The sequence below is a fragment of the Heloderma suspectum genome, chromosome 6, assembly GCF_057233095.1.
Source record: "Heloderma suspectum isolate Gila_16-S chromosome 6, 16-S_ref, whole genome shotgun sequence".
Lineage (NCBI taxonomy): Eukaryota > Metazoa > Chordata > Lepidosauria > Squamata > Helodermatidae > Heloderma > Heloderma suspectum.
The window spans coordinates 119,043,611-119,069,458 of record NC_139463.1 but is presented as its reverse complement, the minus strand read 5'-3'; the positions used below and the strand labels follow the sequence as shown (position 1 = coordinate 119,069,458).

General features: G+C 45.2%; 1 protein-coding gene across 1 annotated transcript; it reads right to left on the bottom strand.

Annotated features, from left to right (window-relative positions):
* Positions 1-3,536: 3,536 nt before the first annotated feature.
* On the bottom strand, positions 3,537-14,925 carry LOC146342859 (vomeronasal type-2 receptor 26-like). Its single transcript, XM_084808042.1, has 6 exons — positions 14,660-14,925; positions 12,406-12,697; positions 9,750-10,409; positions 8,691-8,918; positions 4,984-5,110; positions 3,537-4,432 (listed from the first exon to the last, which is right to left on the bottom strand). Exons 1-6 carry the CDS (start codon positions 14,923-14,925, stop codon positions 3,537-3,539), a joined length of 2,469 nt encoding a protein of 822 aa, XP_084664168.1.
* Between the last annotated feature and the right edge of the window lie 10,923 nt (positions 14,926-25,848).

Genomic DNA, 25,848 nt, shown 5'->3' with positions numbered 1-25,848 from the left:
TCTTCTCTATGCACACCATATTCAACTAGGGTGGGAGTTCTTAGCGTTGCCCTTATTTTCGCCATAGTCTACGTAAATCTTTACGTAGACTACAGGGACCAAATAAGGAATGCGAATGGCGGCTCCCTATGGGGGCCGCCATTTGTGTACGCACTTTTTTTTTTTTCAAGTCACCCGTGATAGGCTACGTGACGATTAATGTAGCCTATCACAGCTGACTTTGCAGATCTAGCCATGATAGACTACGTTAATCGTTACATAGCCTATCACAGGGGCGTTTTTTTTTTTTCTTTTGAAGTTCGCAGCCGGGGAGACGGGGCGCTTCTCCCCGGCCTGAATTTCGGCCGGGCGAGGCGGGAAGCCTCCCCCCCCGGCCTGAACTTCGGGGGGAGCAGCGAAGCGCCTCCCCCCCACCGCGAAGCAAGCTGCGAGACCAGGTAAGTGACTTTCGTGCACCCCTAGGCAGTACACAGCCCTATCACACATATATGGTTAATATATATGTTTATAATATATGCATGTGCACCCATGTGTATACATTTCATATATTCTAATACTCCTACAGCAGAAACCATGAATGTAAATGCCCAGAAAGCAGTTTGTCCAGTCAAAGAAAGGTTAGTTTTAGGAGATCTTTATTCATTCCTTTTTAGAATTCAACCACTTGGTGACTTTAAGTGCAGGGTAATAACCAACCTAGCAATCTTCTTCTCACTCACCCAGCTCTAATGAAGAGGAAGATGGAGTTGTGGATATGGGTTAGGCTTTGTCTTCGCCTGTAAGAATTCCTTCAAAATGATGATCAGCAACTTTGCAGGATGGAGTCATACACTTTAACTGATTTCCTGGCTTCCTCCAGCTAGTTTCACTTTGATTGCAGATTTGACCAAAGCAGGATTATTTACTGAGCTGAAATCTCCTGTAAGCAACATCATCCCTGCACTAAAGGAGTTGAGATCGTGCAGAGATCCAACTCTAGACTTTTCTTCACAGTGAACATCAGGGTCCTGGTAATTTTGCACAGGAAGTCCAGCATGGCTGTACAATTATAGAGACAGCTTGAATTTATAACTATTACACAAAGAAAAGTGTCAGATGCAGAACTGAAGATGATTATAAAGACTTTTATGAAGCATAGTTATTACTTGGTAGATGAAGGGTGTACCATTATATAAATGGCAGAAATTTTTAGATCTCAAAAGAGCAAGATTATGGCAAGCAAGGAGGCAACTGACCATACTATGAATTAAACTAACCATACCATGAATTATTTTAGTGTGAATCTCTCTATGAACTGCCCAGAGAGCTTTGGCTATTTGGCAGTATAAAAATGAAATGAATAAAAGAATAAATACAGGAAATAATTAAAAACAATGGAATATTCTTTTTTCATTTTCAAAGAAACACCTTTTATGAAAAAGTAAGAATAAATTTTTGCTCTGGTACATGGAGCTCTTTCTAGAGTTGGTTTCTCCATCTGTATACCAGTTAGCACTATATCAGCTTCAACCAGTTCTTACTGGTATCATGAACATTAACACATCAAGTCTTAAAGTCACAATGTACTGTTCCCACAAATAAGGGGGAGGGGGAGGGAATTGTTAGCTTTGGTTTCACCTGCATTTAGATTTTTTAAAAAAGATACAGCTCATTCCTCCTGAGATATGAAAAAAGAAAAGTGAATTTTGAAAAATCCGTATTTATTTATTTACTTTAAAAAAATAAACTGAAAAAATCCACAGCCATTTGCACCAGCCATTTGCAATCCTTGGACTGATACAAAGGGAAATGGGGGGGGGGGACGGAAGGCAGAGGAAAGCAAGGAAATACAGGTATGTGCTTGTAAGGTAACATAAAGTTACATATTTGATCTGGAAGGAACACTGAAGCAACAATTTGGGGAGAGGATGAGCCAAAATGGTAGTTGAACCTTGGACCTAAGTTGTGTTCCCTCAGGCACAGCCAAGTAGAAATGCTTGCTGACATAACCAGTTTTGGGGGAGGAAGAATGAAACAGCAGTTGTTCCAAACCAGGCTCATGAAAGAACTCCTAGAGAGCAATGCTATGCCCACTAGACAGCATCGGGGAGGTGGGGATAAAAAAGTTTGGTTTCCTGGTTCCAACCTTGGAGTAGGGATGGCGGAGAATTTCTCCTCAAATCTCCAGGAGGCTGAATGCCAATGCATTCGGCCCCCCGAAATTGGTGGTGAAATTCTCCGCCACCCCCCCGCCACCCCCAGGATGGGACTTAACTCCTTCGAATGTCCCTCTCGGCGGCGGGTCCTGGCGGCATTTTGGCGGTGTCTCAGCAGGGGTGGGGGCGGCGGCCGGTCTTCCGACCGGCTGCCGCCGCTGCCATTACAAAGTAAAGTAAAAAAAAAACACACACACACACGTGATAGGCTATGTAACGATTTACATAGCCTATCACGGCTAGATTTTCAAAGTCAGCCATGATAGGCTACGTAAATCTTTACGTATCCTATCACGGGTGACTTTGAAGAAAAAAAAAGCGTGTACGCAAATGGCGGCACCCATGGGCGCCGCCATTTGTGTTCCTTGTTTGGGCAGGGGTAGTCTATATAAAGATTTACGTAGACTACGGTGAAAATAAGGGCAACGCTATGCCCATGGGTGCCACCATTTGCGTACGTGCTTTTTTTTTTTTTCAAAGTCACCCGTGATAGGCTACGTAAAGATTTACATAGCCTATCATGGCTGACTTTGAAAATCTAGCCGCAATAGGCTACATAAATCATTATGTAGCTTATCACGTGTGTGTGTGGTTTTTTTAAATTTACTTTTTTTATTTAGTGGCTGGGGAGATGGGGCGCTCCCCCCGGCCTGAATTTCGGCAGCGAAGGATGGGGCGCCTCCCCCCCGGCCTGAATTTCAGCCGGGAGGGGCGGGGCACCTCCCCTCCCTGCCAAGAACTTCAGGGGGTGAACCGAAGCGCCTCCCCCCCACCGCGAAGCAAGCTGCGGGAACAGGTAAGGGACTTTCGTTCATCCTTACCTTGGAGACAGGGCTTCAAGCTCAGAAAAGGAAACCATGCTCCCTTCTCCTCCCATCCCCCTCATAGCCTGCATGGAAAGAACTGTGCTGGCTACCTCACCATGCTTTTGCAAAATGGAGTGCAGAGATAGAGAAAAGGTGTGCTCCCAGGGGCAGGTAGGGGAGAAGACCAAGGTGGCTGCCTTATGCCATTTCCTATTTCCACCCCAGCCTCCTTCCAAGATGCTACTGTTAGATGGGTGAAATTGCCTGTGTAGCAGAAATGCAGGGTTGCTGGAGCACAAAGCTGCCATTCTCCTCCTGCCCTGCATTGGATCCTCAAAGTTTGGATGCTGCCAACTCTCTGGATAGCATTGTGCCCCTAATGTCTTACTCCTACCTCTCAAGATAGACAGAGGTGATGTGTGAATAAGATGGTTTGATGTGGGATATCTGTTATCTCTTATCTTTATGCCCACTGCCTCAATGTATTAGACAACACAGAAGTAATACATCTAATTGAGCAGAGTGATGCTTAATTTTATCTCCTCATTAGCTTCTCCCTGTTGTTCAGCTCAGGCTTGAAGAGAATAATATAACATTTTGGGAGAAAGATACAGCATAATAATCCAGCACTGGAGGCCAAGATAGAGAAGATCTCCACACCTGCCATGTATTTGCCCTTGGTGCTTACATAGGGTGGAACAAAAGACAACCAAACACTGCAAAAAATCAGCATGCTGAAGGTGATAAACTTGGCTTCATTAAAAGCATCTGGCAAATTCCTGGCTATGAAAGCCACAGTGAAGCTGATGAGGGACAGAAGTCCCATGTAGCTTAGGACAAGAGAAAACATGATGGCAGATCCTACATTACATTTCACAATGATTTCTTCAGTGATTGAGTGCATGTCTAATTCTGGGATGGATGGAGAGGTTCTGAGCCACACAACACAAATGCCAGCTTGAATTGCAGAACACGTAAGGACAATGGAGTTGGACAACCGTTTCCCCACCCAATTCCTCAAGCGGGACCCGGGCTTGGTGGCCATGAAAGCTACAACCACAGTGATGGTTTTGGCCAACACACAAGAAACAGCTACTGAGAAGATCAAACCAAAAACCGGTTGTTGGAGGAGGCAGCTCAGTTTCCCAGGCTGTCCAACGAATAACAGAGAAGAGAGGAAGCAGAGCAGGAGAGAGATGAGGAGAGTGTAGGTGAGGCCCCGATTGTTGGCTTTGACTATGGGGGTGTCTCTGTGCTTAATAAATGTTTGCAGCACCAAGACTGTCATCAAGGAAAAAGAAAGAGCAACTGAAACTAAACTTTTCCCCAATGGTTCTTCATAGGACAGAAAGCTTATAACTTTGGGGATGCATCGGTCTTGGTCCTTGTTTGGATAATGATCTTCTGGACATGCAGAACAGTCATCCACATCTGGGGGGGGGAAGAGTGAGGGATCAGAATGATGAGGCATATGTGAATGGTAGCCAGTTTCCCTGAATAATTTGCACATTGGAATCATTGTTTCTGTTCTGACCTCTCTTGAAGTTTCACATATGATGTCGATAGTGTGAGAAGATATTGTGGTATAGAGAGGGATACCCCAGGCTGCTGGCCCTTCCTAAACTAAACTAAACTAAACTAAAAAAGAAAAGAAAAAAAAGAGGCCCATAAGAAGAAGCGTGCTATGGTCTCTTTCCCTGGGCTTTAATTCAAGTGTGGTAAGCCGAGGAGGCTACAGGCTGCTGGAGAGAGGATTGTACAAAGACAGGGAAAAGATGTGAATAGAGTTGCATCATAAGTAAAGTCCGCACATGAACCCTGAACCCAACCCATAAGAATTTCTTTAAAATTGTCCTCTCCTTTGAATTACTTTATGGAAATATTTTCTTTTCTATCAAGTTGAAAGAGAATGGTTGAAAAATATGTTGGAGCTCTAGTTTTAACCCTATTTGCTGGAAGATTTCATGCATCACATCACCTACCTATTTCAAATGAAATCTTTCCTTCTGGACATAGATTACAATCATAGCAGCAAAATTTCTCCCCTTCCTTCTTTCTCTTCTGAAAACCAGGGTGGCAGGACTCACTACAAACAGAAACGGGTAGGGCCTATCCAAAAAGATCAAGAGTGTTTAGCATGGGAAATATCAGAAATAAAATGTGATCATAAAAAGTATATATAATATATACAAATGATGTATAAGGGCAGTATCCTATTCAACAATAGCCAATACCATTTGCTGGAGTGGTGGGTTCCCCTGGAAAAACTGTTGTGCCAGAAAATGCTATTGGGAGTCATTTAAAGTAGCACAACATAATTTACTTTAGCACTAGTGTCAAATAAGACACTGCCCTAAGATGTAGAAATAAACAAGTAATCACTTGACATTTGTTTGTTTGTTTGTTTGTCTGTTTGTTTAGAACATTTGTACACCTCTGCACTTCTCAAAAAGATTCCAGAGTGGTGAACAAAAAGAGAAAAATGATACAAAGATAAAGTGAATAAAACACAATATTATAATAATTATTTTTAAGAACAGTGCCAAATAAATGGGGCTGTTTTACCAAAGCAGGCTTCCTGGGAAAGAGCTATTCTCAGGAGGCACTGAAAACAACCCAGTGTTGGTGCCTGCCTGACTTCCAGAGGCAGGGAATTCTAGAGGAAGGGGGCCACCACACTGAAGGCTTTTCTTTGGGTAGACTCCAATCAGGCACAATGTCCTCTGATGACCTTAGTGACTGGGCAGTTTGGGAGAACCTCTTAAGTATCTCTTTAAGTATCCTGGTCCCAAGTTGGTTAGGGCTTGGTACACTAGTACCAAAATCTTAAACCTGGCCAGGAAACAAATAGGAAATAGAAAATGAATAGTTCCCTCAGCAAAGGAGTTATATGCTGAAAAGGGGCAGCTCCCGATAACAGCTGAGCAATTGCATTCTCCAGCTTCTGGAGCAGCCTTAAGGGTCCAACACAGAGCACATTGCACTAATCCAGTCTTGAGGTTATTACCACCTGTACCACTGGGGCTAAACTATCCCTGTCCAGCAGAGCCCATAGCTGGTGAACCAGCCAAAGCTAGTAAAAGGCACTCTGAGCCACCACAGCCACTTGGGCCTCCAACGACAGTGATGGATTGAGGAGTACCCCCAAATTACAGACCTGATCTTTCCGAGGGAGTGCAACCCCATCCAGAACAGGCAATGAGCCTATGTCCTTGACTTGGGAATCGCTCATGCACTGTCAGGGTGGACACTGAGCCCATAGAATCCCAGAGTAGTTCTGATTCTGAGGAAGAGGAGCCGCTCCCGGGAGAGGAGCACGCTCATCCTTCCCAGGGCCAACAGCTGACAGAGATTCCTCCCACTGGCATTCCTAGCATAGATAGCAGTCCTGGGAGTGACAGAGCGTGGGAAGCAGACTTGCTGGACTCGCGACGCAAACGCAGGGAGCGGCGCCAAATGGAGGGTGCAGAAAGGAGGCGTAGTGCCCAGTTGGCGCACAAACAATGGTTGCACCCTGAGGATCCAAGGGAAAATGGGAGGTACTCTCCCTAGCCCATAAGTTCAGGGTCTGCCAGTGATTCCCTTTCAAATGGCGACCAACTGTTCCAACTTAGGGCATAGGTAATCTGCTGCTCATATCTAGTTGCTAACAGTAGAGTTGTTAAGTTGTAAAAGAGGAATAAAGCTTTGAAAAGAATCCCTTTGTCTGAGTCTGGACTTGGCTACTAGTTTAGACTGAGAGAGGCCTCCAAGGAGCCCTTGACATGCACATGGCTTCCATCTTGCCAAGATTCTGTTTCAATTTATTGGCCCTCATTAGGGATGTACGAAAATCACTTAACTTTTGGGGATTATGCTGATGGTGGGGGGGAGGCGTTCCGTCCCTCCCCCTGGAATCCTCACTGGGGGGGGAGGCGCTCCATTCCTCCCCCCCCTGGAATCCTGGCCAGCCGGCTGTGCTCCGCAGAGATTCTGCGGAGCCGCCGGCCAGCTCTGCCAGCAGCCGTACATCCGGCCGCTGGCTAGCAGGGACGCAAATGGCGGAGGCCGTAGCCGCCGCCGTTTGCATCCCTGCAGTCAGCTGTGATAGGCTACGTAAACATTTACGTAGCCTATAATGGTGTTTTTTAAAAATCTAGCCATGATAGGACACGTAAATCTTTACGTAGCCTATCACTTTTATTATTATTTTTTTTTAACTGGAAATGGCGGCGGTTGCAGCCGGTTGGAAGACCGGCTGCCGCCGCCGCCGAACCGCCGCCGAACCGCCGCCGAACCGCCGCCGAACCACCGCCGAACCGCCGCCGAACCGCCGCCGAACCACCGCCAGAGCCGCTGCTGCCAGGAAGATCCGCGCAAGGTAAGTCCCATCCCAGGGGGGCGGGGGGGCAGACCGTTCCACCACCACTTTCAGGGGGCTGAGTGCGCTGGCATTCGGCCTCCCCGAGATCCGTGGCGGAATTCTCTGACATCCCTACAACAGTGTCAAGTTTGCTGTGGAGACAACCGATTTTGTCATCAAAATGCAATACAAAAAGGTCACAGTGAGTTCTTGAGGGGACCGGGGCCCCATTTGCTGGGGAGACTGTTAAATGGCCCCAGACCACCTGAAAGAACACTGCTGGACATCTACTTGAGGATGCAATGGAGGCAGAAAACTAAGCCTTTTTGCTGCTCACACGGCCATGCAATAGACATGATTATGTGCTCTAGAGTGTGCTCGGACATCTTCACTTCAAGTCTTGTGCCATTTGTACTCTGGCCAATGTCCAGCCTGTTTCACTGACCATAGCTCCCTGCTATACCAGAGAGCACAGCAGGCTCCACAGCACTGGAGTGCACACTCAGGTGCAATCAAGTGGATGGCCCTCCGCGTGTCACTGTTCCACAGTGAGACTAGGGCCTTGGATGGATCACCAGCTTTCACCACTGGAAAATCCCAAGAGCATTCAAAAATCCATTGGATTGCTTCAATCTCCTGGGGTTGACCATCCGAATGGGTCCCCCAGCCCTGCAGGAGGGAGGTAACGCTGTAAGTTCAAATCTCACCAGGAAATGGTCTGACCATGACAATGGGGTTACTTCCCCCACCCCACCCCCACCCCTGCCAATTTTCAGATTACTAATCACACAGGGTTATGCCCTGCTTCATGAGTTCAGTTCATGCCAACCTAAGACAGCTGCATGATTGTCATAGACAAATGCAGAACATGGTGCATGCAACCATCTGCCACAGATGAGTGTCTTATCCCATAAACACATGGATGGCCAATGATGGTCCACAGACCTTTTGTTGCTCATATATATGTATATGTATATATATACACACACACACACACACTCACACACACACACACACACACATATATATATATATATATGTGTGTGTGTATATATATATATATATATATATATATATATTCTGATTGGTTCTTAGTCCTTCCAAATGTATTCAAGGCCTAGTAGGTAGGGGTGTGTGTGTGTGAATTAAAATACTTTGGGCTTTAATGTTTTATCCCGCACACCTTTTCTTTCTTTATTGTGAATGTGACTTTGACCAATAGAAAGCTTAACCACCCATGACAGAATCAATTTAGCTGGCAAACGATATTTCTGCATCTGGCTCCCAGTTTACATATCCTCTAAACGGTGTGCCTGCCGACAATATGAAATACCATAGGATTCACACCTGGTTGTAGCTCCTATGCCAACTAATCATGTCCTCATTAATGACGAATTCTTTTCCATCAAGAGCATTCGGATCTACCCATCCAACATTCACTTTCAGGAAGGACTTGTTTGGAAATGTAACCAAGTTAATTATATCAAATCCGCCAGCTATTTCCCTGTTATCATTCAAAGACACTTTTTCTCCAGCAGAGTTGTTAAATGAAATGCCTTGAAGAAATCGATGGAGCTAGTTGAAAAAAAAAGGAAAGAAAAGAAAAAAGAAAACAAAACCATATTGAAATCTGCACACTGAAAATTAATCATATTGACTTCTCTGGATAATATGGTGTTCCATCCAGAGTTAATTATGGATAGAGTAGATCAATTGAATTCAATGGGACAGAACAGGGAAGAATAGTTTGTACTATTGATTTCACTGGTTCTACACTAAACCTTACTAAAGCTGGATCCCACCCATTGTTTTATGCAGTTTGATCTAACCAGGTTTGACTCTAAAACAATATTTCTTCAATGAAAGACATGGAAATCCACTGCTTCCGCAACAGAAATACGAACTCATAAATAATTGTGAAGGATTTAACATCTACAACACCGTTCACCAATGTTTTGGAGAAGTGTTTGTTTAATAGTGGTTTTTTATAGTGATAAATATATCTAAAAATATCTCTAAGCCATTTAAAAGGAGACATTCGAATGTGTTAAATACATCGGAATGATTATAAAATCATTTCTATAAAGCATACACACACACACACTTAAACCAAATACTCAATACACAATAATTAGAGGCAGTCTTAGTTTGTGCTAATGTAGTCATGGAAATAATGCTATTAAATTGCAGAAACTTTACCTGCCATGGTTGCAAATGTTGAAGTTCATCTTTTATTCCACCCACCATGGCTCTGTATTTGGATCTAGTTGAATGAAAGGCCCATAAAGCATGTGCCACAGCATAGACAGCATTATAAATGCTGTAGCTGTGGCCAGTCATGTGCATTTCAAAAAAAGGCCCAGGAAGGCTCTCCAGCCTCTCCTCCCCAGTACATCTTCCAGAAACCTTGTATGGCAACCTGGGATCTGGAACCGAACATTCAAAAGATTCCTCCCAGAACTCCTCGAGAAAATCATCTGCTTTTGTCCAATCAGGGTTTAGGGTCTGAAGATATTTCTGGAACCCAAATGGTTCATTGGAGTGAATTGAGAAGGCAATGGCACCTTGGAACACTTGCAAATCAGATTCCCGGCTTCTGCCTCCTAGGATAAAATCAATTTGCGTGGTTATAATCCACACCTTTCCAACAAGTGTATTTTCCTTATGTTTGGCAATTCCTATACCATGTGTAAAAAACCACACATACATAAACGTAAAAGTTTCACCATAGATGATAAATATTCTGGATTTCCTAAAATTGATGAGTTGATACATATTATGGGCCACATCATTCGCGATATTTAGAGAATTCAAATGCTCTTGTCTAGGGATCCATTCTGTGAAGTCTGAACAGAGTCCATTCTGGGAAAGCAGTGGCTCCAGGGCCTGCAAGAAACGTTCTCCTTGATCATCACCCACCACAAAGAGCCCAACCCACATCCATCCGAAATGTTTCAGCAGGCTGATAATTCCCCTATACTGATGGAGTTCATTTGGGACCATGCGGTAAACGGAAGGGAGCTGCATCATCTCACTCTCTGCTGGGGCAAAGGAGCCATACGTCAGCTGAAAGGATTTAGAAATAATCACTACAACATATATTTGAGCAAGAAGCTAAGTTCACAAATCAAAACATATGAAAATATTGTTGTTGTTCAGTCGTTAAGTCGTGTCCGACTCTTCATGCCCCCATGGACCATAGCATGCCAGGCCCTCCTGTCCTTCGCTCTCTCCTGGAGTGTGCTCAAGTTCATATTCATTCTATCAGTGATGCTATCCATCCATCTCATCCTCTGCCGTCCCCTTCTCCTTTTGCCTTCAATCTTTCCCAGCATCAGGGTCTTTTCCAGGGAGTTTTCTCTTCGCATTAAGTGGCCAAAATATTTCAGCTTCAGCTTCAGTATCTGTCCTTCCAATGAGCACTCAGGGTTGATTTCCTTTAGTATTGACTGATTTGACCTCCTTGCAGTCCAGGGGACTCGTAAGAGTCTTCTCCAGCACCACAGTTCGAAAGCATCAATTCTTCGGCGCTCAGCCTTCCTTATACTCCAGCTTTCACAGCCATACACTACTACTGGGGAAACCATAGCTTTGATTATACAAACCTTTGTCGGCAAGGTGATGTCTCTGCTTCTTACTATGCTGTCTAAGTGTGCCATATGAACGTATACAAAAGTTAAAATATAATTAAACAACAATACAATTAAAATTATAATAAAACAGCATTTTAAAACTGCAATAATTAATTTTAGGACATTTATATACAAGCTTTTCATCAATAAAGTCCTAAAAAAAAGCCAAAAGAAAAGCTCCCCACATTGGGATTGTGGGTTCCTGATGCTGCTCCCGAGAAAAGGGATGATGGCAAAGTATCAGCACAGGGAAGGATATTGTCCTTCAGAGCCTTATCTCATTCCCACCAGGTCCCTTTGCTGTCTCAGCTGTTGCCGTTGCTGGCCGGGGCAGATGTTTGTTTGCTTACTAGATGTTTGTCTAGTTATTAACAGTTGTTTTTAAGTATGTGCCATCATTGTAGAGATGGTTTCACAGGAGTGCCTAGGGGTGTGTGTGTGTGTGATGTAATGCAACACAATGAATATTTACAGTGGTAAATATTGATTTGAATATGCAGTTTTGGCAAGAGTTAAGGATTCTTCTGTCTGAAACGTGGGGATAGGATAATGCCATTTCTGAGAAGGAAATCTTGCAAAAGTGCCAGACTCTACCCTGCTTCACACCCCACATTCCAGTTTTCCTTTGTCCATGTTTTTCCTGGTATATCCAGTCATTTGTTCTTGTCTTAAACATTAGGCAAGACTTGCTTTTCAGGCTCATTCTTTCTAAACTCTAAAAACCATGACCAGAGGAACAAGAAAATTATTAGATCACATTATTATTATTATTATTATTATTATTATTATTATTAAATTTATTAATTGCCAATCTGGCTGGTAACCCAGCCACTCTGGGCGATGTACAACATATAATAAAACAGTTTAAAACAATAAAATTCTACAATAAAAACATTTTCTAAAATACCCTAACCCACCACAAATGCCTGCCTGAACAACCACGTTTTTAATGCACGACGGAAGCTCATTAAAGAGGGGTCATGGCGGAGTTCCCTAGGGAGGGAGTTCCACAGAGTGGGGGCCACCACAGAAAAGGCCCTCTCCCTCATCCCCACCAGTCTAGCTGTCCTGGCTGATGGGACAGAGAGAAGGCCATCCGAGACTGATCTTGTTAAGCAGCCTGTCTGGTGCTGCTGGAGGCTCTCCTTAAGATAGGCTGGGCCGGAACCATAAAGGGTTTTAAAGGTCAAAACCAACACCTTGAATTTGGCCCGGAAAACAACTGGTAACCAGTGCAACTCCTTCAGCACTGGAGTGATGTGATCTTGCTGGTGGCTGCCTTTAATCAGGCGAGCTGCCGCATTTTGTACCAGCTGCAGCTTCCAAACCGTCTTCAAGGGTAACCCCACGTAGAGCGCATTACAGTAGTCTAAATGAGAGACCAGGGCATGTATATGTTAATGTCCCAGAACCCCCTACAGAGATCCTACCTGTGGAATCTTGTAGGTGTTTAAGATGCTTGCCATGTAGAGAGAGGTATCGAAGCCAAGTGCCCCGATGATGCCTATCATTGTTTTGTGGCCATCACATTCATAGTTGGGGACGAATCTCTGGGATTTGAAGAGGAGATCCAGGGTTGTACGATAAGTCATTTGGGCATCATTGTAGTTGTCATAGATATGGAATCCAAGGGTGACATTCTCTAAGATCTTAGGATTCTTGTTAATCTCATTTACAGCAAAATCCAAGGACAAGATGTGCTGGTAGAACTTTGTCACCACTCTTCAAATAAAGATGCAGTTTTTCAATGAAGAATTCTACCACATGCGAAGGTGTTGTATCACAGTATTGGTCTGTCCTGTTCCATTTTAGTTGTCTGACTGGAAGAATGCTCACCTTTGGTGAAGGTTGTAGCACAGCTACTTTTTCCCCGAGCTCTTTTTTCCCCACCAACAGTTTTGTTGTTGCTTTTAAGAACATAAGAACATAAGAAGAGCCCAGCTGGATCAGACCAAGGGTCCATCTAGTCCAGCATTCTGTTCACACAGTGGCCAACCAGCTGCTGACCAGGAACTCACAAGCAGGGCATGATCACAACAGCATCCTTCCAGTCATGTTCCCCAGCAATTGGTGTACATAGTCTCTGCCTCTGCTACTGGAGGTAGCACATAGCCATCAAGACTGGTAGCCATTGATAGCCTTTTCCTCCACGAATTTGTCCAGCCCCCTTTTTAAAGCCAGTCAAATTGGTGGCCATCACTACTACATCTATGGTAGCAAAATGTTTGGAGAATTTCTCCTCCCCCCGGATAAATTTTGCTTTCCACAGTGCAAGCAGCAACAGCAGCAACTGTGCTAGAAGGTTGGCCTCCATCTTGCATCCTTCACAAAACTCCATACCTAGCATTATTCCAAGGCATGGTGGGGCGGGAATGCAGCCAACACAAAAACAATGTTGAAGGAAATTTGGAGAAAATTCTGCAAGGTGTTTTTAACCTTTCCTGATCACTGTGAGGAGGCTGAGGGTGCTCTCTCTCTCTCTCTCTCTCTCTCTCTCTCTCTCTCTCTGTGTGTGTCTCTGTCTCTGTCTCTCTCTCCATGTTTCTTTCCATTACACACCTCTTAATTGACCTGCAGTGTCCCAGGTTGCCTGCACTTCGTGATCTGAGAAAGCCTATGGGAGGACTTACTTCATGATGTCTTCACCTGGGCAGGAAGTTTGGGAAACCAGGGAGGCTACAAGCTGCCGGAGACGATTGTACATTGAAAGACAGCACACTCATGCACACTCATCAGACACCTCATAATTAAGGTAAAGCATACCAACCCTGAACCAAACTCAATATGTCTCCAAAATGTCATGACCTTGGAATTTCTTTACAAAAGCAATTTCTTTTCTGTCACATTTAATGAGAGTTGTTGGGAAATACAGGGGAGAAATTTTTGGCAAAGCAGCACTAATTGTCAGACCAATCCAAGGTCATTGTCAACTGCCATCTACCTTGGTGTGTAATGTCAGAAAATGTTGGGATATATATACCCCTCCCACTCTGATTTTCCTCATTTCAACATGTTTTGGAACTACTGTAAGATATGGCTTTCATGTATATCTTTTTTTACACCGAAAACGCATACTCAGTTCTTCACACTCTGCAAATTCTTTAGGGATGTCAGAGAATTCCACCACGGATCTCGGTGAGGCTGAATGCCAGTGCATTCGGCCCCTGAACTCTGTGGCAGAACAGCCTGCCACTCCCCCTCCCCCTGCGGATCCCCTGGCCGGGCCTGGCCGGCTGCTCCACGGTGCTGCTGTGGAGCACAGCCAGCCGTTCGAGGATTCCGGGGGGAGGAATGGAGCTCCTCCCCCCCGGCGAGTATTCCGTGGGGAGGGACGGAACACCTCCCCCCCCATCAACATAATCCGTGAAAGGTAAGTCACTTTCATACATCCCTAAAATTCTTACACCCTGCCCTGATCCAAATCAAATGCATGGACAGGAAACACTAAGTGCCCCCACCCCAAAACAGACCTGCATACGTGCACATCAGAATGAGATCTCTCATGAGGAGAGGCAGATGTCATGTATAAGCAGGGTAGAATACAAGCAAATGTAAACCATTGAAAATGAAGGTACAGGAGCAATGCCTACGTTCCCTAAGCATTACTTGGTATTTATCATACTTTGGGGTTATGAACTGGCCAAATTCACATGATGCAGGGGGGATAAAAGAAGAATTCCTTACATTCTAAATTCAGAGAACTGCTGCCAAGGAAGTTCCTTGAAAGTAAATTCTGGGGAATAGGAAGTGATCTGAGAAACCATTCCACCAATAATGAAGTCTCCTGACTGATACGACTCATATGGAACAGGGGCAGGATCATTTGTGGGGCAATTCATTGTATCCACTTCACACACCCAGGGGAGAAGAAGAAGCAATAACAGTAAGACGGACAGCCCAGTATCCTGGTGGCAAAGCTTCTCTCCGGATGCAAACCCTCCCGCATCCATCTAGAGCCTATGCTTGGCTTCAGGAGGCTGCCTTGGCTGGCAACTGACTTTACCAATATACTTCCTGGAAGGAGACTTCTCCGCCTTCTCTATGGCAGCAGCATGGTTACATCGGCCTGTTGGACTAAGCTAACGTGGATTAGCAATACAGAGATAAAGTCTGGCCTACAAAAGGGGAAGAAAAGAAAGTGTCAGGAATCAAAGTGACAGAGCCCTGCCTGCCTCTTGTCCTGAATGGCACAAGTGGCGGGCTTTATGGAACCACTTCCAGGCATGCCTCATGATTGTTTTCAAATCTTCTAAAGATCCACTGGACCTTTCTCTGGGAAACACAAAACACAAACAAAAAACAAATTACACTTATTCAGATAATGAAAGGGAAGATAATTATGTCTTGTCTCTGAGTGTCAACATGGGAATCAAACATGTTCTTCAAGTCTGATGAAAAGTTTTCTTTGCTCCTTAGTGGAACAAAAAGCAGATGGGTTTTAGATTTCCATTTTAAGGAAATGGAAGCAGCAATTCCTGGCTATGAAATGAAGTCACCACCTTGACTAATGCCAACATGTGCTGCTAACTGCTGAAATGAAGCCCGTGTTTCACTTTCAACTTTTAAAAAGTAGTTGGGAGTCAAAGTCTATCAGATTGATAATAGATGTGGGTTCCTTATATCTAGGGATCGGTGGACCAGTTATGTTTGAAGATTCTCCAAGCATCAGCTCACCACTTGTCTCTCCTCAATGTGTACTTGGGTTTGTGACTGCTGCTCATTTTATGTGAATAGGAAAATTGTCAAGTGTGAACATTTTGCAAAAAATCCCCAAATTTTGGAGAATGCTATTTAGGGTTCTCCCCCTTCATGGATCACTGCCGTGTTGTGGCGAAGGGGCTTGTGTAACTCAGTGAAGCCATAAGCTATGCTGTGCAGGGCCACCCAAGACAGACAGGTCATGGTGGAGAGTTCTGACAAAATGTGGTCCACTGGAGAAGGAAATGGCAACTCACTCCAGTATTCTTGCCAAGAAAACCCCATGGAACGCATCACAAGGCTAAAAGATATGCTGCCGGAAGATGAGCCACTCAGGTCGGAAGGTGTCCAATATACTACTGGGTAGAGCAGAGGAAATTTCCAAGTAGTGCCAGAAAGAGTGAAGCGACTGGGCCAAAGCCAAAAGAACACCCAGCTGTGGATGTGTCTGGTGGTGAAAAGAAAGTTTGATGCTGTAAAGAACAATATTGTTTAGGAACCTGGAATGTCAGATCAATGAATCAAGGTAAGCTGGGGGTGGTCAAACATGAGATGGCAAGATTGAACATTGACATCTTGGGAATCAGCAAACTAAAATGGACACGCATGGGCAAATTTAATTCAGGTGACCATTTTATCTACTACTGTGGGCAAGAATCCCTTAGAAGAAATGGAGTAGGACTCATAGTCAAAAAAAGGGTGGGGAAAACAGTACTGGGGTACAATCTCAAAAATGATAGAATGATCTCAGTATGAATCCAAGGGAAACCATTCAACAACGCAGTAATTCAAGTCTATGCCCCAACGCTGAGGCCAAAGAAGCTGAGGTTGATAAGTTCTATGAAGACCTACAACACCTTCTAGAACTAACACCAAAAAGAGATGTCCTCTTCATCATAGTGGAGTGGAATGCTGAAGTGGGAAGTCAAGAAATCACCTAGATAACAGGCAAGCATGGCCTTGGTGTACAAAATGAAGCTGGACAAAGGCTAATAGAATTTTGCGAAGAGAACACGCTGATCATAGCAAACACTCTTTTCCAACAGCACAAGAGGCGACTCTACACATGGACATCAACAGATGGTCAATATCGAAATCAGATTGATTATGTCCTTTGCAGCCAAAGATGGAGAAGCTCTATACAGTCAGTCAAAACAAGACCTGGAGCTGACTGTGGCTCAGATCATGAGCTTCTTATTGCAAAATTTCGGCTTGAATTGAAGAACGTAGGGAAAACCATTAAACCATTCAGGTATGACCCAAAATATATCCCTTATGAATATACAGTGGAGGGATTAGACCTGATAGACAGAGTGCCTGAGGAACTATGGAGGGAGGTCCGTAACATTGTTCAGGAGGCAGCAATGAAATTCATCCCAAATAAAAAGAAATGCAAGAAAGCCAAGTGGCTGTCTGATGGGGCTTTACAAGTAGCTGAGGAAAGAAGGGAAGCAAAAAGCAAGGGAGAAAGGGGAAGATATATCCTACTGAATGCAGAGTTCCAGGCAATAGCAAGGAGAGACAAGAAGGCCTTCTTAAATGAACAATGCAAAGAAAGCGAAGAAAACAATAGAATGGGAAAGACAAGAGACCTCTTCAAGAAAATCGGAGATATCCAGGGAAAGTTTTCTGCAAAGATTGGCAGGATAAAGGACAAAGAAGGCAGGGACCTAACAGAAGCAGATGAGATTAAGAAGAGGTGGCAAGAATACACAGAAGAACTATACAGGAAAGATCTGAATGTCCCTGATAGCCATGATAGTGCGGTCACTGAACTTCAGCCGGACATCCTCGAGAGTGAAGTCAAATAGGGATGTCAGAGAATTCCACGATGGATCTCGGTGAGGCCGAATGCCAGTGCATTAAGCCCCCCGAAAACCATCATGGAATGAAGCCCCCATCCCCCCAACCAACAAAACGCATGCGGGACGAAGTGCTTGCCGCCCCCACCCCATGAAAGGCGTGCGAAACGGAGCATTTACCTGCTCACGTCCGCGCTGCTTTAGGAATGGCGGCCGTCCTGGGGCCGCCATACGCTTGCTCTTCTTCAGCCATGATAGCCAATCATGGCAGGGCGGGGGAAACCCCAGCATTTACAAATGGTGGCGGCTACCGACATTTGCATACACTGGGGTTTTCCCCCTGCTGTGATAGGCTTGTAAATATTTATATAGCCTACGATGGCTAAAGAAAGTGCTGCAAATGATGGTGGCTATGACAGCTGCCATTTGCCTCCCTTCAGGGCTGCCCAGAGGCTGGATGTCCGGCTGTGGGTGGCAGGAGCCGGTTGGCGGCTCCACAGCTTGGCCGCAGAGAGGAGCCGGCCGGCCAGGATTCCAGGGGGAGGCACGTAGCACCTCCCCCTCAGTGAGGATTCCTGGGGGAGGGACGGAGCGCCTCTCCCCTCTAGCGGAACCCGGTGGAGCCAGGTATGTGGGGTTTCATACACCTAGGGATGTACGAAAGTGACTTACCTTTTGCGGATTATGTTGATGATGGGGGCGAGGCGTTTCGTCCCTCCCCCCAGAATCCTGGCCAGGGGGGAGGCACTCCGTTCCTCCCCCCGGAATCCTCAAACGGCCGGCTGTGCTCCGTGGCAGCTCCACGGAGCAGCGGGACAGACCCGGCCCGGCCAGGCCAGAGCCGTCCGCAGCCGAATTTGCGGCTGCGGAGGGCTCTGGGTAAAAATACCCCCCAAACCCCAACCAACCGCATACGCGTTCCTACTTTCTGGCCGTCTTAATCTACGTAAATTTTTACGTAGACTATGAGGGCAAAAATAAGGGGAACGCAAATAGCGTAGTGGGCGCTATTTTCATCCGTTTTGATTCCCCATTTTAGCCTACGTACATCTGTACGTAGGCTAAAACTGTGAATCAAAAGGGGAACCAAATAGCGCCCGCTACGCTATTTGCGTCCCCCTTTATTTTCGCCATCATAGTCTACGTAAATATTTACGTAGATTAAGATGGTAAAAAGACGGAACGCAAATTTCCATACACGTTTTGTTTTTTAAACCCACCCAACCATGATAGGCTACGTAAAGATTTATGTAGCCTTTCACATCTTTTTTTTTTTAAAACCTAACCATGATAGGCTATGGAAATCTTTATGTAGCCTATCACTTTTTTTTTTTTTTTTACACAAGCTTGGAAATGGTGGCGGCGGCAGCCAGTCGGAAGACCAGTTGCCGCCGCCGCAGCTGAAGCTGCCGCCAGACCCGCTGCCGGATCCTCCGCCGGAGCTGCTGCCGCCCGGAAGATCTGCCCCAGGTGAGTCTCATCCCAGGGGTGATCCACGGGGGGGGGGGGCGGGGGGGCAGGCTGTTCCGTCACTGAGTTCGGGGGGCAGAATGCACTGGCATTTGGCCTCACCGAGTTCCGTGGCAGAATTCTCTGACATCCCTACGTACACCCCTAAATTCAAGTGGGCCTTACGAAGTAGTACTAACAACAAAGCTAGCGGAGATGACAGTATTCCAGCTGAGCTATTTAAGATCCTAAAAGATGATGCTGTTAAAGTGCTGCACTCAATATGCCAACATATTTGGAACACTCAACAGTGGCCACAAGACTGGAAAAGTTCAGGTTACATTCCAATTCCAAAGAAGGGCAATGCGAAAGAGTGTTCAACTACCGTACAATTGCGCTCATTTCACATGCCAACATGGTGATGCTCAAAATCCCACAAGCTAGGCTTCAGCAGTATGTGAACTGAGAACTACCAGAAGTGCAAGCTGGGTTTCGAAGAGGCAGAGGAACTAGAGATCAAATTGCCAACATTCGCTGGATCATGGAGAAAGCAAGAGAATTCCAGAAAAATATCTATTTCTGCTTCATTGACTATGCTCAAGCCTTTGATTGTGTGGATCACAACAAACTGTGGCAAATTCTGAAAGAGATGGGAGTACCAGAACACCTTACCTGTCTCCTGAGAAACCTGTACGAGGGTCAAGAAGCAACAGTAAGAACCAGACATGGAACAACCGATTGGTTCAAAATTGGGAAAGGAGTACGACAAGGCTATATATTGTCACCCTGCTTATTTAATTTATATGCAGAGTACAACATGGGAAATGCTGGGTTAGATGAATCACAGGTTGGAATTAAGATTGCCGGGAGAATTATCAACAACCTCAGATACGCAGATGATACCACCCTAATGGCAGAAAGCAAAGAGGATCTAAAGAGCGTCTTGTTGAGGGTGAAAGTGGAGAGTGCAAAAGCTGGTTTGAAACTCAACATTACAAAAACTAAGATCATGGCATCTGGCCCCATCACTTCCTGGTGTATGGAACGGGAAGAAATGGAAGCAGTGACAGATTGTATTTTCTTGGGCTCCAAGATCACCACAGACGGTGACTGTAGCCATGAAATTAAAAGACGCTTGCTCCTTGGGAGGAAAGCTATGGCAAACCTAGACAGCATAGTAAGAAGCAGAGACATTACCTTGCCAACAAAGGTTCGTGTAATCAAAGCTATGGTTTTCCCAGTAGCAACCTATTTCTGTGGGAGCTGGATTATAAGGAAGGCTGAGCGCCAAAGATTCAATGCTTTCGAACTGTGATGCTGGACTGCAAGGAGGTCAAGACCCTGGAAAAGACCCTGATGCTGGGAAAGTTTGAAGGCAAAAGAAGAAGGGGACAGCAGAGGATGAGATGGCTAGATAGCATCACTGATGCAATGAATATGGAGTTGAGCACACTCCGGGAGAGAGCGCAGGACTGGAAGGCCTGGCGTGCTATGGTCCATGGGGTCACGAAGAGTTGGACACGACTGAATGACTGAACAACAACAATTTAGGGATCTCAGAGAAATCTGCAATGGAATCAAATGGATTGGGATTTTTATGAATCTGATCCATGGATTCTGCAGCAGACTGACGTTTCCCCATTTGGGAGGATTCTACTGACTTGTGGACCTTTAAAAAAAGATTCCAGAATTTTGTGCAATTTTAGCAATGGAAGAATATGCAAAATTTAAAAACCTGCCCAGGAAATGTGCATTTTCCCCACAGGCTACAGTGTAAAAATGCACATTTGGGGGAGATGTGTGCATTTGGGGAAACATTGCAAACTTGTGCAAGTGTGAACTTGCACAAATTTGGAAACAAAAGAAAAGACTGCGTTGCTGAAATCTACAATTACTTACTTTTACAAGTTGGTTACTCACAAACATAGTTCACAGAGAAAAATCAAATATGATGAAAGGTTTAACTTACCTAACCACATTCGAAATGGTACATCTTTTATCTTTACAAAACTTTCTTAAATGCAAAGTATTTGGGGTAACCTCCAGGACAGCCCCTGTAATGTCCTCGTTCTGGTCCATCGATGAAATGAATCTAAGGATGTCAGAGAATTCCACGACGGATCTCAGTGAGGCCGAATGCCAGTGCATTGGACCGCCTGAAAACCATCACGGAACGAAGCCCCCACACCCCCAACCCATGAAAGGCACGCGAAATGGAGCACTTACCTGCTCCTGTCCGTGCTGCTTTGCGAATGGCAGCTGGGACGTTTACGTCCATTTACGTCCCTGCAGAGGCCATGATAGGCTACGTAACTATTTACGTAGCCTATCACGGCGGGGGGGGGGGGAACCCCAGTGGATGCAAATGGCTGCGGCTACTGCCATTTGCGTAAGCTAGGGTTTTTTCCCCCCTGCCGTGATAGGCAACCTAAGTATTTACGTAGAATATCACAGCATGGGGGAAAAAAACCCAGTGTACACAAATGGTGGCAGCTACCACCATTTGCATATGCTGGGGTTTTCCCCCTGACGTGATAGGCTACGTAAATACGACACCTGCCATTTGCGTCCCTGCAGGGCTGCCCAGCGGCCAGATGTCTGGCTGTGGGCAGGCGGAGCCAGCTGGCGGCTCCACGGCTTGGCCGTGGAGCAGAGCCGGGCAAGCAGGATTCTGGTGGGAAGCATGGAGTGCCTCCCCCCCCGTCAAGGATTACAGGGGGAGGGACGGAGTGCCTCCCCCCACCTGCGGAACACAGCGGAGCCAGGTAAGTGGGTTTTGCACACCTCTACTTGAATCTTGAGGTTTTCCATTGAGTGCACATGGCTCATGGCAACAAAGAGTTGTCCGGGGAAGTGGACAGGTGTAGGCAAACAGATGCCAAATTGGTTTGCCTGGCTGCAACATGTGCCATGCCAGGGCCCCATCCAGCCTCACCGTGAAAGTGCAACAAAGGGTAAACTGAAGGGTGGCCATGAGTCTCCATGCAGGAGATCTCGTGGCACTGTCAACCTTTAGGGTATACCATCAGACAACTATCAGCCAGAGGAAAGCCGTTTGAGGTAACCAACAAAGCAGTGGGGAATGTTTTAGCATCCACAGTGCTCATCAGTCTGCAGTCATGATGGAAGCACTGAGATGCGTCCATTGGTGCCCAATTAGCAGCAAGTGTGGCAGTGTTCTCATGCTCAAGGGTTCCACTTAATTGACGATACTCCTTAGCAGATGGGTTAACATTTAGTAGCAGGTCAGTGAGTGACTCCAGCAAGGTGCCGTCTAGTATGATGTTCTCCACTTGCTCAAGGGATGCCATTGTGGCCTCGTTGGTATCAAGAATGTTTCCCTATAGGTGGTGGCAGTGCTTGGGAGGGGAGATCGCCCACACCTGCACACTTGAAAGACTAGGTGTAAAGTTCTGGTTTATTTTTCTCTTGCATTCCCTTTCCTTTCTCAAAAGAGAATGGATGTAAATATATGAAAAACAAACAAAGAAAAACAAATGCATTCAGGCTGAGGAAGCTGTGCTTCCTGGGAGGAACCAGGGAGTGTTTGAGGGTGTCAGGGTTCTTCTTATGAGCAAGACCACCCGAGCAACCCCTTAAGGATCTCCTGCCTCCTTAAGAGTCCCACTTTCCTTCTTTTAACTTCCTCTTCCCAGGAACATGGGGTTTGGGCTGTAGAAGTGGGGTGACGGACATTATAGACACAGGGTTGAACCCCAACAAGCAAACCATCTCAACTAAAGGTATTTACGCAGTAGAGCTGAGTGATACAAACAGCATGAATAGAAAAGAAAAGAAAAATTGCAAAACACAAGTTCCTTTACCCTAGGTGTCCTTAGACATGTCTAGGCTGCTTCTTCCTGCCCACTCCTCAGACTCTAGATCCTGAGATTTTAAAGGGTCACATTTTTTTTTCCTGTAACCCTTCACCTTAGATTAGCTTTCCTGAAAACCCACCCCCTCTACCCCACTCCAGACTGCTTCTCCTGAACCCTTTCCCCTTTCTTTTCCTACCCCCACAAGTGTTAGGGAATCTACTTGACCCAACAGTCTCCTTCCCCTTCTTCTGGTAATATCACCCAATCCAGTCCTTCCCTTGCAGAACAAACAGTCCATTTCTGTCCATACAGCCTCCATTTGGTTCCACAACCAGACTATCCAAGAATGTCACTAATTTCTCCACAAAGAGTACAGTTCTCATGAAGTCTTGCAGGTTCATTGCCTTTGTTATCCATGTGTTTAAAGGATATTGCTTTACCAAGTTAATTTCCCTGGATTCAATGTGTGCATTATATATCCATGTTTGTAACTAATACATGTGCCAAGTTTTTCTTAAGTTCTCTGTGTGTGTTCATGTTGGGGGTCACCTCTTAGTCGACTGACACTCTATGACCACTGTCTAAAGATGATATGATTTAGCAAATGCGCATCTATGAGAATGTGTATAGAGATGCACACATGTTGGCAAATGAGAGCATATTTGGTAATACTACAGTGACATATGTGCCTACAACACCTCCATATGAGGGAGATCAATATACTAACCCCCTTGCATTGAGGACTTCTATTCTATGCTTGTATGTTGGTAATAAGGGAAGGCCACGGGGTGCATCAGCAGTGGGTGTGGAGTTACCCCATATGTCTGCATGACATGACCCACTCCCTCACCCTTTGAACAGTGTTGCAAAGATTTTCTTGGCATGGAAATAATTAGTAGGAAAAGATCTGTGTACCCAGTGTACACCTGGTGTACATTACCCAGTGTACATTACCCAGTGTTGAAGGCAAAATAGTAAAGTAAGGTCAACTACAAATCTTTCTCTTAACCAAATACTATTGTGCAGACTCCTTGGCATTAATGTTGTGAATGAAAGGCTGTTAAGACTGAAAAGAACACCATTCTTTCCTCCTCCTCCTCCTCCTCCTCTTCTTCTTCTTCTTCTTCTTCTTCTTCTTCTTCTTCTTCTCCTTCTCCTTCTCCTTCTCCTTCTCCTTCTCCTTCTTCTTCTTCTCCTCCTCTCCTTCTCCTTCTCCTTCTCCTTCTCCTTCTCCTTCTCCTTCTCCTTCTCCTTCTCCTTCTCCTTCTCCTTCTTCTTCTTCTTCTTCTTCTTCTTCTTCTTCTTCTTCCTTTATGTACAACAAAACATCCAGGGCAAATATTCTTTCTCCTGCATACTGCTGCATGGAGAAGAACAAGTAAAAGATGAGCAAAGGAGCTAATTTTAGCTGTGAAATTAAGTCACGGCCAAAGAGAAAATAAAATGCTTAGTTCCTGTTTCAGACAGGTCGCTGCAACCCTGCACCGCATGCAAATGGTATTGCTCTTGCTTGGTGGATTGAACAGCATAGCTCATGTATAAATGAAAGCACACAGACGGGTTACATTTTACAGAATTTAGTAAGAGAAGGCAAATGTGTTCAAGACAATTGTGGAAAGAAGATGCTATTATATTACAGTTAACAGCATTTAAAACACGCAGTTAAAAAATGACATGCGAGTTTATGAAAATACAATGCATTCATTACCAAATATAGTATTCTGCTAGCAGAGGTGGGTGAGTCCACCCGATATCTTCACTTCACTTGTATACTTCCACACTAGGACATGATGTGTGATGTGATTGGTTACTATACGTTTTTACTCCTACCAGTTCCCATCTCCCCACACCTTCCCTTCACATCATATTTACTATGTATTCATTTATTATGTATTTGTTACAATTATATTCCACCATTCTTCCTTTGTAGAACTCAACATGGCTATATGTGGTTCCCAGGTGGTCTCCTGTCCAAGCACTGACCAGCCCCAAACTTGCTTAGCATCAGAAGGGTGGCTGCCTCATGTGCCTTCAGACAATGACCTGGGATCATAATGATCACCTCTTTATTCTGGTGACCTCTCTCCATTGACCACCACCCCTGGCATTCAATTTCTGCATCAATAGCATTGTAGTCTTTCTATATTCATATGTTCCTGATTTAACCACAAGAGGGTCACATCCCTGTTGTACTCAGTAGGTCCCTTTCTTTAGGACAGGGCTGCAGAACGTCAGGCCTAGGGGCAACATTTAGCCCTCCTGGGTTCGCCAAATGGCTGTGCCCCATTTCCCCATTTCCCAAAAGTTTCTTGAAAGTGAAATTTGGCCCTTGGGCTGAAAGAGGTGCTGCATCCATGTTTTATACCTTTCCGTGATGTTGCATAAATACCAACTTAGTTATTGCTTTTGTGATTTCTCCTATGCTTAGTATAGGGAAGGGGAATCTCCAGACCTTAGCCCCATTTGACTCACTAGGCTGGTCCCTCAGGTCGATTGGAACATGGGAGAAGCCCGTTTTCCCTCCCTATCAGTGTTAGCAGGGAGAGGGCTCCCTCCCTGCTGTTTGCTTCAAACATATAACAGCAGGGATTTCTTTGTACAGTGGCCCCCCTCCCAATTGAGAGGGGGAGTGGCACCTCACATCATGTGGCCCACAGAAGGGATGGGGCCATCTGGCCCCCTCACCCAAGTTAAGTTCCCCATCCCTGCCTTACTGTGTCCCCTTGCTAAGCTGCTGCAGACATATTTTTAGCAGCATTGTTGTAGCTTAAGCCTTACACTGCTATTTCTACACTGCACTAATTCTAGGCCACACAGAAGTAATTTCTAGTTGTGTGATGCCTGTGTGTGCATACATGACCATATAGATCATATACCATAACACTGGTAGACTAAAAAACATTAGTGCAAATGCACAAAAACCATTTTCTCCCATCAGACCTAAATCTCTGGTGAGATTTTTACTCATTTTTCTTAAGCCTTTGACTCGACTGCGACTTTCAGTGAAGGGTAATATGTAACCTGACAAATGATGACCGACAGGAGTAAAAGATGGAATTGTGCTGAATGCATTGATTCCCTGGCTTCCTCCAGGATCTGCTGCTAC